General features: G+C 38.3%; 1 protein-coding gene across 1 annotated transcript in view; it reads left to right on the top strand.

Moving 5' to 3' along the window:
• Positions 1-14,416, top strand: part of Bsph1 (binder of sperm protein homolog 1) — a 37,934-nt gene that overhangs the window by 21,212 nt on the left and 2,306 nt on the right. Inside the window, exon 3 of the mRNA XM_021166012.1 lies at positions 8,548-8,577. Coding sequence (XP_021021671.1) covers positions 8,548-8,577 — 30 coding nt within the window. The remainder of the gene's footprint in view (positions 1-8,547; positions 8,578-14,416) is intronic.

Raw genomic sequence — 14,416 nt, 5'->3', positions numbered from 1 at the left:
GATTTTAGTGGGATTGTTTCAAGATTCTTTCTATTTAATTTGATGTTGGCTGTTGGTTTGCTGTATATTTCTTTTATTTTGTTTAGGTATGGGTCTTGCATTCCTGATCTTTCCAAGACTTTTAATATGAAGGAGTGTTGTATTTTGTCAGAGGCTTTTGTGAGCATCTAGTGAAATGATCATGTGTGATTTTTTTCTTTGAGTTTGTTTATATGGTCGGTTACATTAATCCATTTTCATATATTGAGCCATCTCTGCATCCCTTGGATGAAGCTTACTTGATTGTGATTAATGATTGTTTTGATGTGTTCTTGGATTTGGTTTATGAGAATTTCATTGAGTATCTTTGGGTTGATATTCATAAGCAAGTTTTGTCTGAAGTTCTCTCTTTTTTTGAAAATTTTATTAGATATTTTCTTCATTTACAATTCAAATGGTATCCCAAAAGTCCCTTATACCCTCCCCCCACCCTGCTCTCCAACCCACCCACTCCCGTTTCCTGGCCCTGGTATTCCCCTGTATTGGGGCATATAATCTTTGCAAGACCAAGGGCCTCTCTTCCCAATGATGACCCATTAGGCCATCTTCTGCTACATATGCAGCTAGACACGAGCTCAGGGGGTACTGGTTAGTTCATATTGCTGTGCCTCCTATAGGGTTACAAACCCTGAAGTTCTCTTTCTTTGTTGGGTCTTTGTGTGGTTCAGGTATCAGCAAAACTGTGGCTTCATAGAATGAATTAGGCAGTATTACTTCTGTTTCCATTTTGTGGAACAGTTTGAGAAGTATTGGTATTAGGTCTCCTTTGAAGGTCTGATAGAATTCTGCACAAAAATCATCAGGCCATTTTTTTTTTGTAGTGGGTTTTAATGAGTGCTTCTATTTCCTTAGGGGCTATGGGACTGTTTAGATAGTTTATCTTGCCTTTATTCAACATTGGTACATGGTACCCATATCGAAAATCATCAATTTCATCTGGATTTTCCAGTTTTGTTGAGAATAGGCTTTTGTATTAGGATGTGGTGTTTTTTGAATTTCTTTAGTTTCTGTTGTTATATCTACCTTTTCATTTCTGATTTTGTTAATTTGGATACTGTCTCTGTGCACTTTAGTTAGTTTGGCTAAGGGTTTATCTATCTTGTTGATTTTCTCAAAGAACCAGCTCTTGGTACTTTAGATTCATTGTATAGTTCTCTTTGTTTCCAACTGGTTGATTTCATCTCTGAGTTTGATTATTTCCGCTGTCTACTCCTCTTGGATATCTTTGCTTCATTTTGTTCAAGAGCTTTCAGATGTGCTATTAAGTTTCTAGTATAGAATCTCTCCAATTTTTTTTTATGAAGGTACTCCATGGTGTCTTTAGTCAGGGTTTCTATTCCTGCACAAACATCATGACCAAGATGCAAGTTGGGGAGGAAAGGGTTTATTTGGCTTACACTTCCACATTGCTGCTCATCAGCAAAGAAGTCGGGACTGGAACTCGAGCAGGTCAGAAAGCAGGAGCTGATGCAGAGGCCATGGAGGGTTGTTCTTTACTGGCTTGCTTCCCCTGTCTTGCTCAGCCTGCTCTCTTATAGAACCAAGACTACCAGCCCAGAGATGGTCCCACCCACAAGGGGCCTTTCCCGCTTGATCACTAATTGAGAAAATGCCTTACAGTTGGATCTCATGGAGGCATTTCCTCAACTGAAGCTCCTTTCTCTGTGATAATTCCAGCTGTGTCAAGTTGACACAAAACTAGCCAGCACACCATGGTATGAATTTGCATATTAGCACTGCCTTCATTGTGTCCCATAAATTTGGGTATTCTGTGCCTTCATTTTCATTACATTCCAAAAAGTCTTTTCTTTCTTTCTTTCTTTCTTTCTTTCTTTCTTTCTTTCTTTCTTTCTTTCTTTCTTTCTTTCTTTCTTTCTTTCTTTCTTTCTTTTCTTCCCTGACCAAGTTATCATTGAGTAGAGAGTTATTCAGCTTCCATGTGTATATGTAATTTCTGTTGTTTTGTTTTTATTGAAGACTGTCCTTATTCCATGGAGATCTGATGGAATGGATGGGATTACTTTAATCTTCTTGTATCTGTTGAGGCTTGTTTTGTGTGTCATTATATGTTCAGTTTTGAAGAATATACCCTGAGGTGCTGAGAAAAAGATATATATATATATATTGTTTAGTTCCTGTTTCTATGATCTGTCTATTGTTGAGGGCAGGGTGTTGACATCTCCCACTATCACTGTGTGGGATTCAATGTATGTTTTGAGCTTTATTAATGTTTCTTTTACAAATATGGGTGCCCTTGCATTTGGGGTGTACATGTTCAGAATTGAGAGTTCATGTTGGTGGAGATTTTTTTGTTTTGTTTTGTTTGTTTTGTTTGTGTTTTTGTTTTTGTTTTTGATGAGTATGAAGTGTTTTTTTCCTGTCTCTTTTGATTACTTTTGGTTGAAATTATATTTTATTGTATATTAGAGTGGCTACTCCATCTTGTTTCTTAGGACCATTTGCTTGGGAAAAATTTTCCAGCCTTTTACTCTGAGGTCTTGTCTGTCACTGATGTGTGTTTTCTGTATGCCAGATGTTAGCCTATGTCTTTTTATTGGTTATTTGAATCCATTGATACTGAGAGGTAATAACAATAAAGAGCAATGATTCATGGTTCCTGTTATTTTTGTTTTAGAGATGGTATGATGTTTGTGTGATTTTTGGGTTTGTTGTGAAATTAATTTTGTGTTTTCTCTTAGGTGTAATTTCCCTCTCTGTGTTGGAGTTTTCTTTCTATCATCCTCTGTGGGGCTGGGTTAGTAGAAAGATATTGTTTAAATTTAATTTTGTCATGGAATATCTTCATTTCTCCATCTATGGTGATTGAGAGTTTTGCTGGGTATAGTAGCCTGGGCTGGCATTTGTGTTCTCTTAGGGTCTGCATGATGTCTGCCCAAGATCTTCTGGCTTTTAGAGTCTCTGTTGAGAAGTCTGTTGTAATTTGATAGATCTGCTTTTATATGTTACTTGGCCTTTTTCTCTTACAGCTGTTAATATTATTTCTTTGTTCTGTTTATTTACTGTTTTGATTATTATGCAATGGAAGGAATTTTCTTCTGGTCCAAGCTATTTGGTGTTCTGTGGGCTTCTTGTATGTTTATGACCATCTCTTTCTTTAGGTTAGTGGAGTTTTCTTCTATGATTTTGTTGAATATATCTCCTGGCCCTTTGAATTGGTAATCTTCACTTTCTTGTATTCTTTTTATTCTTAGGTTTGGTCTTTTCATTGTATCCTGAATTCCTGAATGTTTTGGGTTAGAAGCTTTTTGCACTTTGTATTTTTTTTTTTTTGAAGCTTGCATCAGTATCTTCTGCCCCTGAGATTCTCTCTTCTATCTCTTGTATTCTGTTGATGGTGTCTGTATCTGTAACTCCTGATCTCCTTTCTAGTTTTTCCATCTCCAGGGTTGCTTCCCTTTGTGATTTCTTTATTGTTTATTTCCATTTTTAGAACCTTGAGAGTTTTATTCAATTCCATCACCTGTTTGATTGTGTTTTCTGTATTTCTTTAACAGATTTATGTGTTTCCTCTTGAAGGGCTTCTGCCTGTTTACCTATGTTCTATATTTCTTTAAGGGAGTTATTTATGTCATCCTTAAGGTTGTTCTTAAGGTACCATCTTCATGAGATAGGATTTTAGATTAGAACCTTGCTTTTTATGAATGTTGGAGAGAGAACTGTGGTGGAATAACGGGGTTCTGATGTTCCTAATTGGCATTGGTTTCTGTTGGAAGAACTGGGTTCTGATGTTCCTAAGTGGCATTGGTTTCTGTTGCTTATGCTTTTGTGCTTGGCTCTCACCATTTGTAATATCAGGTATTAACTGGCCTCAGTGTTTCTGACTGGATCCTCTCCCTCCTGTGAGCATGGTTGTGATGGACCTCCTGGGAGTCAAGCTGTATGTGGGTGGGAACAGGTTTGGAGTGCAGGCTCTGCCTCAGGTCGAATTGTGGGCTGGAAGGAAAATGTGTCACCAGCAGGACAGGGTAGGGCAGGGCAGATTTTTTCCACCTAAACTGGGCCCTGTAGGGGTCACAGTTAGGCCAGGCATTTGGGTAGGGGGTGTCTCACCTGTGAGCCTGGTTTTGATGGACCTCCTGGGAGTCAAGCTGTTTTTTGGTGTGGGAGAGGTTCTGGAGCACTGGCTCTGTCCTGGGCCATCTGACTACATTTCTTCTCCTGCATTCACAATAATCCCTGAGTCTGTGGAGAATGGAGTGTGCTGTAGATGTCCCATTTAAGACTGAGCATCCTACAAGGTCTTGTTCTCTGCATGTTAAGCAGGTGTCTGTTAATTGCCATCTACTACAAAAGAAGCTTTTGTGATGAGGGTTGAATGCTGCAGTAATCTATGGGGATACCAATAAACTCTTAGGCATGGTGAGGTAAGCAAGAAATAGTCAAGGAGCTATTGATAATTTATTGCTGCTGAAAGAGGAAATGTTAGTTATCTTAAAGGGTATGGACTCAGTCAACCACAATCCAGTGGATGGCAACTTAACCAATCATATATAGGGCATAAATTTAGGTAAGCATGGAATGGGGTGTGGATCTGGGAGAACCTACTAGAGGGAGTATTATACAAGAATAATATATTAAGTTCTCAAAGAATTAGCAAAAGTATTAAAAAATTAAAAATAGTGATTTTATCAGTACCTTTAAGCAATTAAATTTGTCATTATGGATATATCAAACTAATATTTTCTTTTCTTAAAGACTAAACACTTAAAAAATGACAAATCAGATTTTTCTGTGTCTGTTCATATGATCAATTTAGTAACAGCTATACTATACTACACTATACTACAGCTATACTATACTATACTATACTACAAAGCATATTTTTCTTTAAAATTCCCTTACTGGTTGATAGTTTATTCTTAATTTACCATTTTAAAAAGAGTTATTTTACTTTTAATTGTGCATATGTGTGTGTGTGTGTGTGTGTGTGTGTGTGTGTGTGTGTCTGCATGTGGGTATGTATATATTAATGCTGGTGCCTACTGAGGGCAGGAGAGGGCATTGGATTCCCTTGTCCAGTCTTACCTGTTCTTTGTGTATTATAATCTTTCTCTCCCTCATCTGTGATGTTCCTTGAGCCTCAGGGGAAGTGCATATGATATACATGTTTCATCTGTGGCTGAACACTTCATAGACATTTATTCTTTGCACTTTGACCAGCTGTGATTTGTAATGGAATTGGAATTTTAGTTAGAATGCCATTCCAACTAAACCCATACACACAGGACTATATATTGTCCACAATTATTAGTTAATCTGACTAGAGAGGGAACCTCTAATATATGTGATATTATGAAAAAGAAATGACCTATAAGCTGATTATAAAACAACAGATTACTAGCAAAGCTGCCAAAAATTATTAGAATCTGGCTTTGTTGCTGATAAAAAATAAATATATTATAAATACTTTTTCTGGATATTTAATGTTAAGAGTCATCCAGATACGAATAAAAGAGGTGGTACTACTCTATTTTACATGGATGATGAAGTACTTTGGAATGAAGCCATTAAGAAATGTATAGGATTGTTTTGATTTGTATTTCCTTGATGATTAAGGATGTTGAACATATTTTAGGTACTTCTCAGCCATTAGGTATTCCTCAGTTGAGAATTCTTTGTTTAGCTCTGTACCCCATTTTTTAATCGGGTTATTTGGTTTTTTTGGAGTCTAACTTCTTGAGTTCTTTATATATATGTTGGATATTAGTCCCCTATTGGATTTAGGATTAGTAAAGATCTTTTCCCAATCTGTTGACTGCTGTTTTGTCCTATTGACAGTGTCCTTCGCCTTACAGAAGCTTTGCTATTTTGTGAGGTCTTATTTGTCGCTTGTTGATCTTACAGCACAAGCCGTTGCTGTTCTATTCAGGAATCTTTCCCCTTTGACCATATCTTTGAGGCTCTTCCCCACTTTCTCCTCTATAATTTTCAGTGTCTTTGGTTTTATGTGGAGTTCCTAGGTCCACTTAGACTTGACCTTAGTACAAGAAGATAAGAATGGATCAATTCACATTCTTCTACATGATAACTGCCAGTTGAGCCAGCACCATTTGTTGAAGATGCTGTCTTGTTTCCACTGGATGGTTTTAGCTCCTTTGTCAAAGATCTAATCATAGGTATGTGGGTTCACTTATGGGTCTTCAATTCTATTCCCTTGATCTACCATCTGTCACTGTACCAGTACCATGCAGTTTTTATCACAATTGCTCTGTAAAACAGCTTGAGGTCAGGGGATGGTGATTCCACCAGAGGTTCTTTTAATGGTGAGACTAGTTTTTACTATTCTAGTTTTTCTGTTATTCCAGATGAATTTGCAAATTGCCCTTTCTAGCTCAGTGAAGAATAGAGTTGTAATTTTAATTACATTGAGTCTGTAGATTGTTTTTGGCAAGATAGCCATTTTTTACTATGTTGATCCTGCCAATCCACGAGCATGGGAGATCTTTCCATCTTCTGAGATCTTCTTTGATTTTTTTCTTCAGAAACTTGAAGTTCTTATCATACAGATCTTTCACTTGCTTGGTTATAGTAACACCAAGGTATTTTATATTATTTATGACTATTTTGAAGGGTGTTATTTCCCTAATTTCTTTCTCAGCCTGTTTATCCTTTGTGTAGAGAAAGGCCACTGATTTGTTTGAGTTAATTTTGTATCCAGCTACTTTACTGAAGTTTATTATCAGGTTTAGAGAGTCTACCTCCCACCAGTCAGAATGCCTAAGATGAGAAAATCAGGGGACAGTAGATGCTGGCCAGGTTGTGGAGAAAGAGGAACAGTCCTCTATTTTTGGTGGGATTGAAAGCTTGTACAACCACTGTGAAAATTAGTCTGGTGGTTCCTCAGAAAACTGGACATAGTACTACCAGAGGATCCAGCAATACCTCTCTTGGGCATATATCTAGAACATGTTCCAACTGGTAATAAGGACACATGCTCCACTATGTTCATAGCAGCCTTATTTATAATATCTAGAAGCTGGAAAGAACACAAAAGTCCTTCAACAGAGGAATGGATACAGAAAACGTGGTACATTTATACAATGGAGTACTACACAGCCATTAAAAACAATGAATTTATGAAATTCTTAGACAAATGGATGGATGTGGATAATATCCTGAGTGAGGTAAGCCAATCACAAAAGAACACACATGATATGCACTCACTGATAAATGGAAGCTCAGAATCCTTCTTTGAAGGGGGAACAAAATACCCATTGAAGGAGTTACAGAGACAAAGTTCAGAGCAGAGCCTGAAGGAACGACCATCAAGAGACTGCCCTACTTAGGGATCCATCCCATAAACAACCACCAAACCCAGATGCTATGGTAGATGCCAACACATTCTTACTGACAGGAGCTTGATAAAACTGTCTCCTGAGAGGCTCTACCAGTATCTGGCAAATATAGAAGTGGATGCTCACAGTCATCCATTGGATGGAGCACAGGATCCTCAATGAAGGAGTTAGAGAAAGTTTCTAAGGAGCTGAAGGGGTTTGTAGCCCCATAGTGGGAGCATCAATATGAACTAACCCCCAGAGCTCCTTGGCACTAAACCACAAATCAAAATAAACACATGATAGGACTTGTGGTTCTGGCTGCATATGTAATAGAGATTGACCTAGTTGGTCATCAATGGGAGAAGAGACCTAGGTCCTGTGAAGGTTTCATGCCCCCGTATAGGGGAATTCCATGGTCAGGATTGGGAGTGGGTGGTTTGGGTAGCAGGGGAACATGATTGGGGATTTTCGAAGGGACACTAGGAAAGGAGATAACATCTTAAATGTAAATAAAGTAAATTTCTAATAAAAATTATATATAAAGAAATGTATAGGATAAGTAGAGAGCCTGCCAAGAATTTCCTCAGTGAGGGTCTGGAAGCATGGCTGAGTATTTGCCACATCCACAAGGCCTGGGTTCAGTCCCCAGCAATGAAAAAGGATATAGGATTTCCATAAAGTAAATAATTTCAGGAGCATAAAACTAGATCTGAAAAGAGAACATGTATGATATCTATGGTGGTTTGAATAGGTATGTCTACCATAGACTCATGTGTTTGAATGTTTGGCCCATAGTGGGTGGCATTATTGAAGTAGATATGGCCTGGATGAAGGAAATGTGTCACTGTGGGAGTGGCCTTTGAGTCCTCCTATGTTGAAGCTACACCCAGTGTGGTACACAATCTTCTGCTGTCTGTGGATCAAGATGTAGAACTCTCAGCTCCTTCTCTAGAACCATGTCTAGAGACATGTGCTACCATGCTTCCTATCATGATAATAATGGACCAAATCTTTGAAACTGTAGGCCAGTCCCAATTAAGTATTTTTCTTCAGAAGAGTTGCTGTGGTCATGGTGTTTCTTGCTTGACATTATCTTGTGTCAATACTGCTCTTTCTCAGATTAACATGTCTATTACTGTCATTTTCCAGAAGAGTCTGGATTTTAAAATCTATGAGTGAAATGAACTTTACTTAAATTTTAATTTTTCAGAGTCTTTAATTAGAAATCCAGAGACAGAAGGTAAGTTCATCAGAAAATTTTCATTATTAATATGTTCTTTTTTTTCACATGTTTTTCTTTATTTTAATTTTATGTGTATGGGTGTTTTGTCTGTCTGTATGTTCATAAACCATATGAATGCCTAATGTCAATGGAGGCCAGAAGAAGGCATCAAATTCCCTGGAATTGAAGTTACAAATGGTTGTGAGCAAACATATAGATACTGTCAACTGAAGCCAAATCCTTAGGAAGAGCATCTAGTGCTCTTAACCACTGACCCATCTCTTCAGTCCCTGTGCATTGTCTTCTGATTCCATAAAATATGAACTTAGTGATTTTGTTTCTAGTAATTTTTTCTCTTTTTTCATAAAACATTGCATATGTTCCTTTTAAACAGACAAAAGAGTGAAATATGCCTCCATGAATTCTTACTAGCACTAAAAATTTATACTTCAAAATTTTTGCTATTCTAGTAAAGAATCCAGATATAAAAAAAAATTAGCCAAAAATAATTTGGGGTGTTCTCCACTGAAAGTAGTCTGCACAGATGAGAGTGTGCACTACAGAAGCTAACAGCTTCTGGGAAGGCGGGAGCCACAGAGCTTCTGAGGCAGCCCCCTTTTCGGGTTCCAGACATCCAGCCACCTTCCCAGCTAGAGGATAGGTGTCCGCCCAGCCCTAGAGGGCTGTGCCTCAGTATCGGCAGAGGCCATCTTGGTTCAGAGACTCTGCCGAAAGTAATCTGCACAGGTGAGAGTGTGGACTACAGAAGCTAACAGCTTCTGTGACAGGCCAAAGCGACACAGCTTCTGGGAAAGGTTCAGTTTTGGGCCTTCATCTTCTGCCAGGCGGGAGGTCCGAATGCCAGATATCTGTGCACCTTCCCTGTAAGAGGAGAGCTTGCCTGCAAAGAGTGCTCTGACCACTGAAACTCAGAGGAGAGAGCTAGTCTCCCAGGTCTGCTGATAGAGCGTAACAAAATCACCAGAGGAACAATCTGTAAACAGTGACAACTATAACAACTAACTCCAGAGATTACGAGATGGCGAAAGGTAAAGGTAAGAATCTTACTAACAGAAACCAAGACCACTCACCATCATCATAACCCAGCACTCCCACTTCTCCCAGTCCAGGGCACCCGAACACACCCGAAAAGCTAGACCCGCATTTAAAAGCATATATCATGATGATGGTAGAGGACATCAAGAAGGACTTTAATAACTCACTTAAAGAAATACAGGAGAACACTGCTAAACAGGTAGAAGACATTAAAGAGGAAGCACAAAAATCCCTTAAAGAATTGCAGGAAAACACAACCAAACAGGTGATGGAATTGAATAAAACCATCCAAGACCTAAAAAGGGAAGTAGACACAATAAAGAAAACCCAAAGTGAGGCAATGCTGGAGATAGAAACCCTAGGAAAGAAATCTGGAACCATAGATGCGAGCATCAGCAACAGAATACAAGAGATGGAAGAGAGAATCTGAAGTGCAGAAGATTCCATAGAGAACATCGGCACAACAATCAAAGAAAATGCAAAAAGATCCTAACTCAAAAAATCCACGAAATCCAGGACACAATGAGAAGACCAAACCTACGGATAATAGGAGTAGATGAGAATGAAGATTTTCAACTCAAAGGACTGGCAAATATCTTCAACAAAATTATAGAAAAAAATTTCCCAAACCTAAAAAGAGAGACCCATGAACATACAAGAAGCCTACAGAACTCCAAATAGACTGGACCAGAAAAGGAATTCCCCCGGACACATAATAATCAGAACAACAAATGCACTAAATATAGATAGAATATTAAAAGCAGTAAGGGAAAAAGGTCAAGTAACATATAAAGGCAAGCCTATAAGAATTACACCAGATTTTTCACCTGAGACTATGAAAGCCAGAAGAGCATGGAGAGATGTTATACAGACACTAAGAGAACACAAATTTCAGCCCAGGCTACTATACCCAGCCAAACTCTCAATTACCATACATGGAGAAACCAAAGTATTCCACGACAAAACCAAATTCACACATTATCTTTCCACGAATCCAGCCCTTCAAAGGATAATAACAGAAAAAACCAATACAAGGACAGAAACCATGTCCTAGAAAAAGCAAGAAGGTAATCCCTCAACAAACCAAAAAGAAGACAGCACAAGAACACAATGCCAACTTTAACAACAAAAATAATAGGAAGCAACAATTTCTTTTCCTTAATATCTCTTAATATCAATGGACTAAACTCCCCAATAAAAAGACATAGACTAACAGACTGGCTACACAAACAGGACCCAACATTTTGCTGCTTACAGGAAACTCATCTCAGAGAAAAAGATAGATATTACCTCAGAATGAAAGGCTGGAAAACAATTTTCCAAGCAAATGGTCTGAAGAAACAAGCTGGAGTAGCCATTCTAATATCTAATAAAATAGACTTCCAACCCAAAGTCATCAAAAAATACAAGGAGGGGCACTTCATATTCATCAAAGATAAAATGTTCCAAGAGGAACACTGAATTCTGAATATCTATGCTCCAAATACAAGGGCAGCCACAATCATTAAAGAAACTTTAGTAAAGCTCAAAGCACACATTGCACCTCACACAATAACAGTGGGAGACTTCAACACACCACTTTCACCAATGGACAGATCATGGAAACAGAAACTAAACAGGGACACAGTGAAACTAACAGAAGTTATGAAACAAATGCATCTAACAGATATCTACAGAATATTTTATCCTAAAACAAAAGGATATAACTTCTTCTCAGCACCTCATGATACCTTCTGCAAAATTGACCACATAATTGGTCACAAAACAAGCCTCAACATATACAAAAATATTAAAATTGTCCCATGCATCCTATCAGATCACCATGGACTAAGGCTGATCTTCAATAACAAAATAAATAATAGAAAGCCAACATTCACGTGGAAACTGAACAACACTCTTCTCAATGATACCTTGGTCAAGGTAGGAATAAAGAAAGAAATTAAGGACCCCCCAATGTAGGAGCTAGAGAAAGTATCCAAGGAGCTAAATGGATCTGCAACCCTATATGTGGAACAACATTATGAACTAACCAGTACCTCGGAGCTCTTGACTCTAGCTGCATATTTATCAAAAGATGGCCTAGTTGGGCATCACTGGAAAGAGAGGCCCATTGGACTTGCAAACTTTATATGCCCCAGTACAGGGGAATGCCAGGGCCAAAAAGTGGGAGTGGGTGGGTAAGGGAGTGGGGGGGAGGGTATGGGGGACTTTTGGGATAGCATTGGAAATGTAAATGAGGAAAATACCTAATAAAAATATAAAAAATATAATTTGGGATGTTGTGAATAAAGAGTACTGAAGTAGAAAAACATTTTCTTTTGTAATCAGTTGTCTAACTGTAGTATAGATGTTTCAATTTGAAAAATATAGTATCAACCTAGTTGGAGTCAAATAAGTAATATTTTCGATGCTTGTGGAATCCAGATTATGGTGGTTTAAATAAAAATAACCCCTCTAGGCTCATAGAGAATGGTACTATTAGGAGCTGTGGCCTTGTCATAGTAGGTCTGTCCTTGTTGGTGGAGGTCACTAAAGCCTGTTCACTTCATGCTCCTTGCCAACCAATGCAGAACACTCAGCTCCTCCAGCACCATGTCTACCTACATGTTGCCATTCTGGATCCATGGCAATAATGAACAAAGCCTCAGAAACTGTAAGTCCAGTGAAATGTTTTCCTTTACAGGAGGTGCCAGGTTCATGGTATCCCTTCACAGCAATAGAAATCCTAAGACCCAGGCCTTGACTATTTTTTCACAATGATGTTCACAGCTCTAATAGTGGCTTTGATCGTTAAAGTAAGGGATTCTGTAGTAAAGCTTTAGGTCCGGCATGGTGATTCCACCAGAGGTTCTTTTATCCTTGAAAAGAATTTTTGCTATCCTAGGTTTTTTGTTGTTCCAGATGAATTTGCAGATTGCCCTTTCCAATTCGTTGAAGAATTGAGTTGGAATTTTGTTGGGGATTGCATTGAATCTGTAGATTGCTTTTGGCAAGATAGCCATTTTTACAATGTTGATCCTGCCAATCCATGAGCATGGGAGATCTTTCCATCTTCTGAGATCTTCTATAATTTCTTTCTTCAGAGACTTGAAGTTTTTATTATACAGATCTTTCACTTCCTTAGTTAGAGTCACGCCAAGATATTTTATATTATTTGTGACTATTGAGAAAGGTGTTGTTTCACTAATTTCTTTCTCAGCCTGTTTATTCTTTGTGTAGAGAAAGGCCATTGATTTGTTTGAGTTAATTTTATATCCAGCTACTTCACCGAAGCTGTTTATCAGGTTTAGGAGTTCTCTGGTGGAATTTTTAGGGTCACTTATATATACTATCACATCATCTGCAAAAAGTGATATTTTGACTTCATCTTTTCCAATTTGTATCCCTTTGATCTCCTTTTGTTGTCGAATTGCTCTGGCTAGGACTTCAAGTACAATGTTGAATAGGTATGGAGAAAGTGGACAGCCTTGTCTAGTCCCTGATTTTAGAGGGATTGCTTCAAGCTTCTCACCATTTACTTTGATGTTGGCTACTGGTTTGCTGTAGATTGTTTTTATCATGTTTAGGTATGGGCCTTTACTACAGAGCAATTGTGATAAAAACTGTGTGGTACTGGTATAGTGACAGACAAATAGACCAATGGAATAGAATTGAAGACCCAGAAATGAAGCCACACAGCTATGGTCACTTGATCTTCGATAAGGGAGCTAAAACCATCCAGTGGAAGAAAGACAGCATTTTCAACAAATGGTGCTGCCACAACTGGTTGTTAACATGTAGAAGAATGCGAATTGATCCATTCCTATCTCCTTGTACTAAGGTCAAGTCTAAGTGGATCAAGGAACTTCACATAAAACCAGAGACACTGAAACTTATAGAGGAGAAAGTGGGGAAAAGCCTTGAAGATATGGGCACAGAGGAAAAATTCTTGAATAGAACAGCAATGGCTTGTGCTGTAAGATCGAGAATTGACAAGTGGGACCTCATGAAACTGCAAAGCTTCTGCAAGGCAAAAGACACCATCAATAAGACAAAAAAAAAAAAAAAAAAAAAAAACACCAACAGATTGGGAAAGGATCTTTACCTATCCTAAATCAGATAAGGGACTAATATCCAATATATACAAAGAACTCAAGAAGGTGGACTCCAGAAAATCAAATAAAAAAATGAAAAAATGGGGCTCAGAAATGAACAAAGAATTCTCACCTGAGGAATACTGAATGGCAGAGAAGCACCTGAAAAAATGTTCAACATCCTTAATCATCAGGGAAATGCAAATCAAAACAACCCTGAGATTCCACCTCACACCAGTCAGAATGGCTAAGATCAAAAATTCAGATGACAGCAGATGCTGGCGAGGATGTGGAGAAAGAGGAACACTCCTCCATTGTTGGTGGGATTGCAAGCTCATACAACCACTCTGGAAATCAGTCTGGCGGTTCCTCAGAAAATTGGACATAGTACTACCGGAGGATCCAGCAATACCTCTCCTGGGCATATAACAAGAAGATGTCCCAACCGGTAAGAAGGACACATGCTCCACTATGTTCATAGCAGCCCTATTTATAATAGCCAGAAGCTGGAAAGAACCCAGATGCCCCTCAACAGAGGAATGGATACAGAAATTATGGTACATTTACACAATGGAGTACTACTCAGCTATTAAAAAGAATGAATTTATGAAATTCCTAGCCAAATGGATGGACCTGGAGGGCATCATCTTGAGTGAGGTAACACAATCACAAAGGAACTCACACAATATGTATTCACTGATAAGTGGCTATTAGCCCAAAACTTAGGA

This window comes from Mus caroli, unplaced genomic scaffold (assembly GCF_978045245.1).
Source record: "Mus caroli unplaced genomic scaffold, Mus_caroli_1 scaffold_8, whole genome shotgun sequence".
Lineage (NCBI taxonomy): Eukaryota > Metazoa > Chordata > Mammalia > Rodentia > Muridae > Mus > Mus caroli.
Note: the sequence above shows the minus strand (reverse complement) of the source record. Positions and strands in the feature narration are given on the sequence as shown.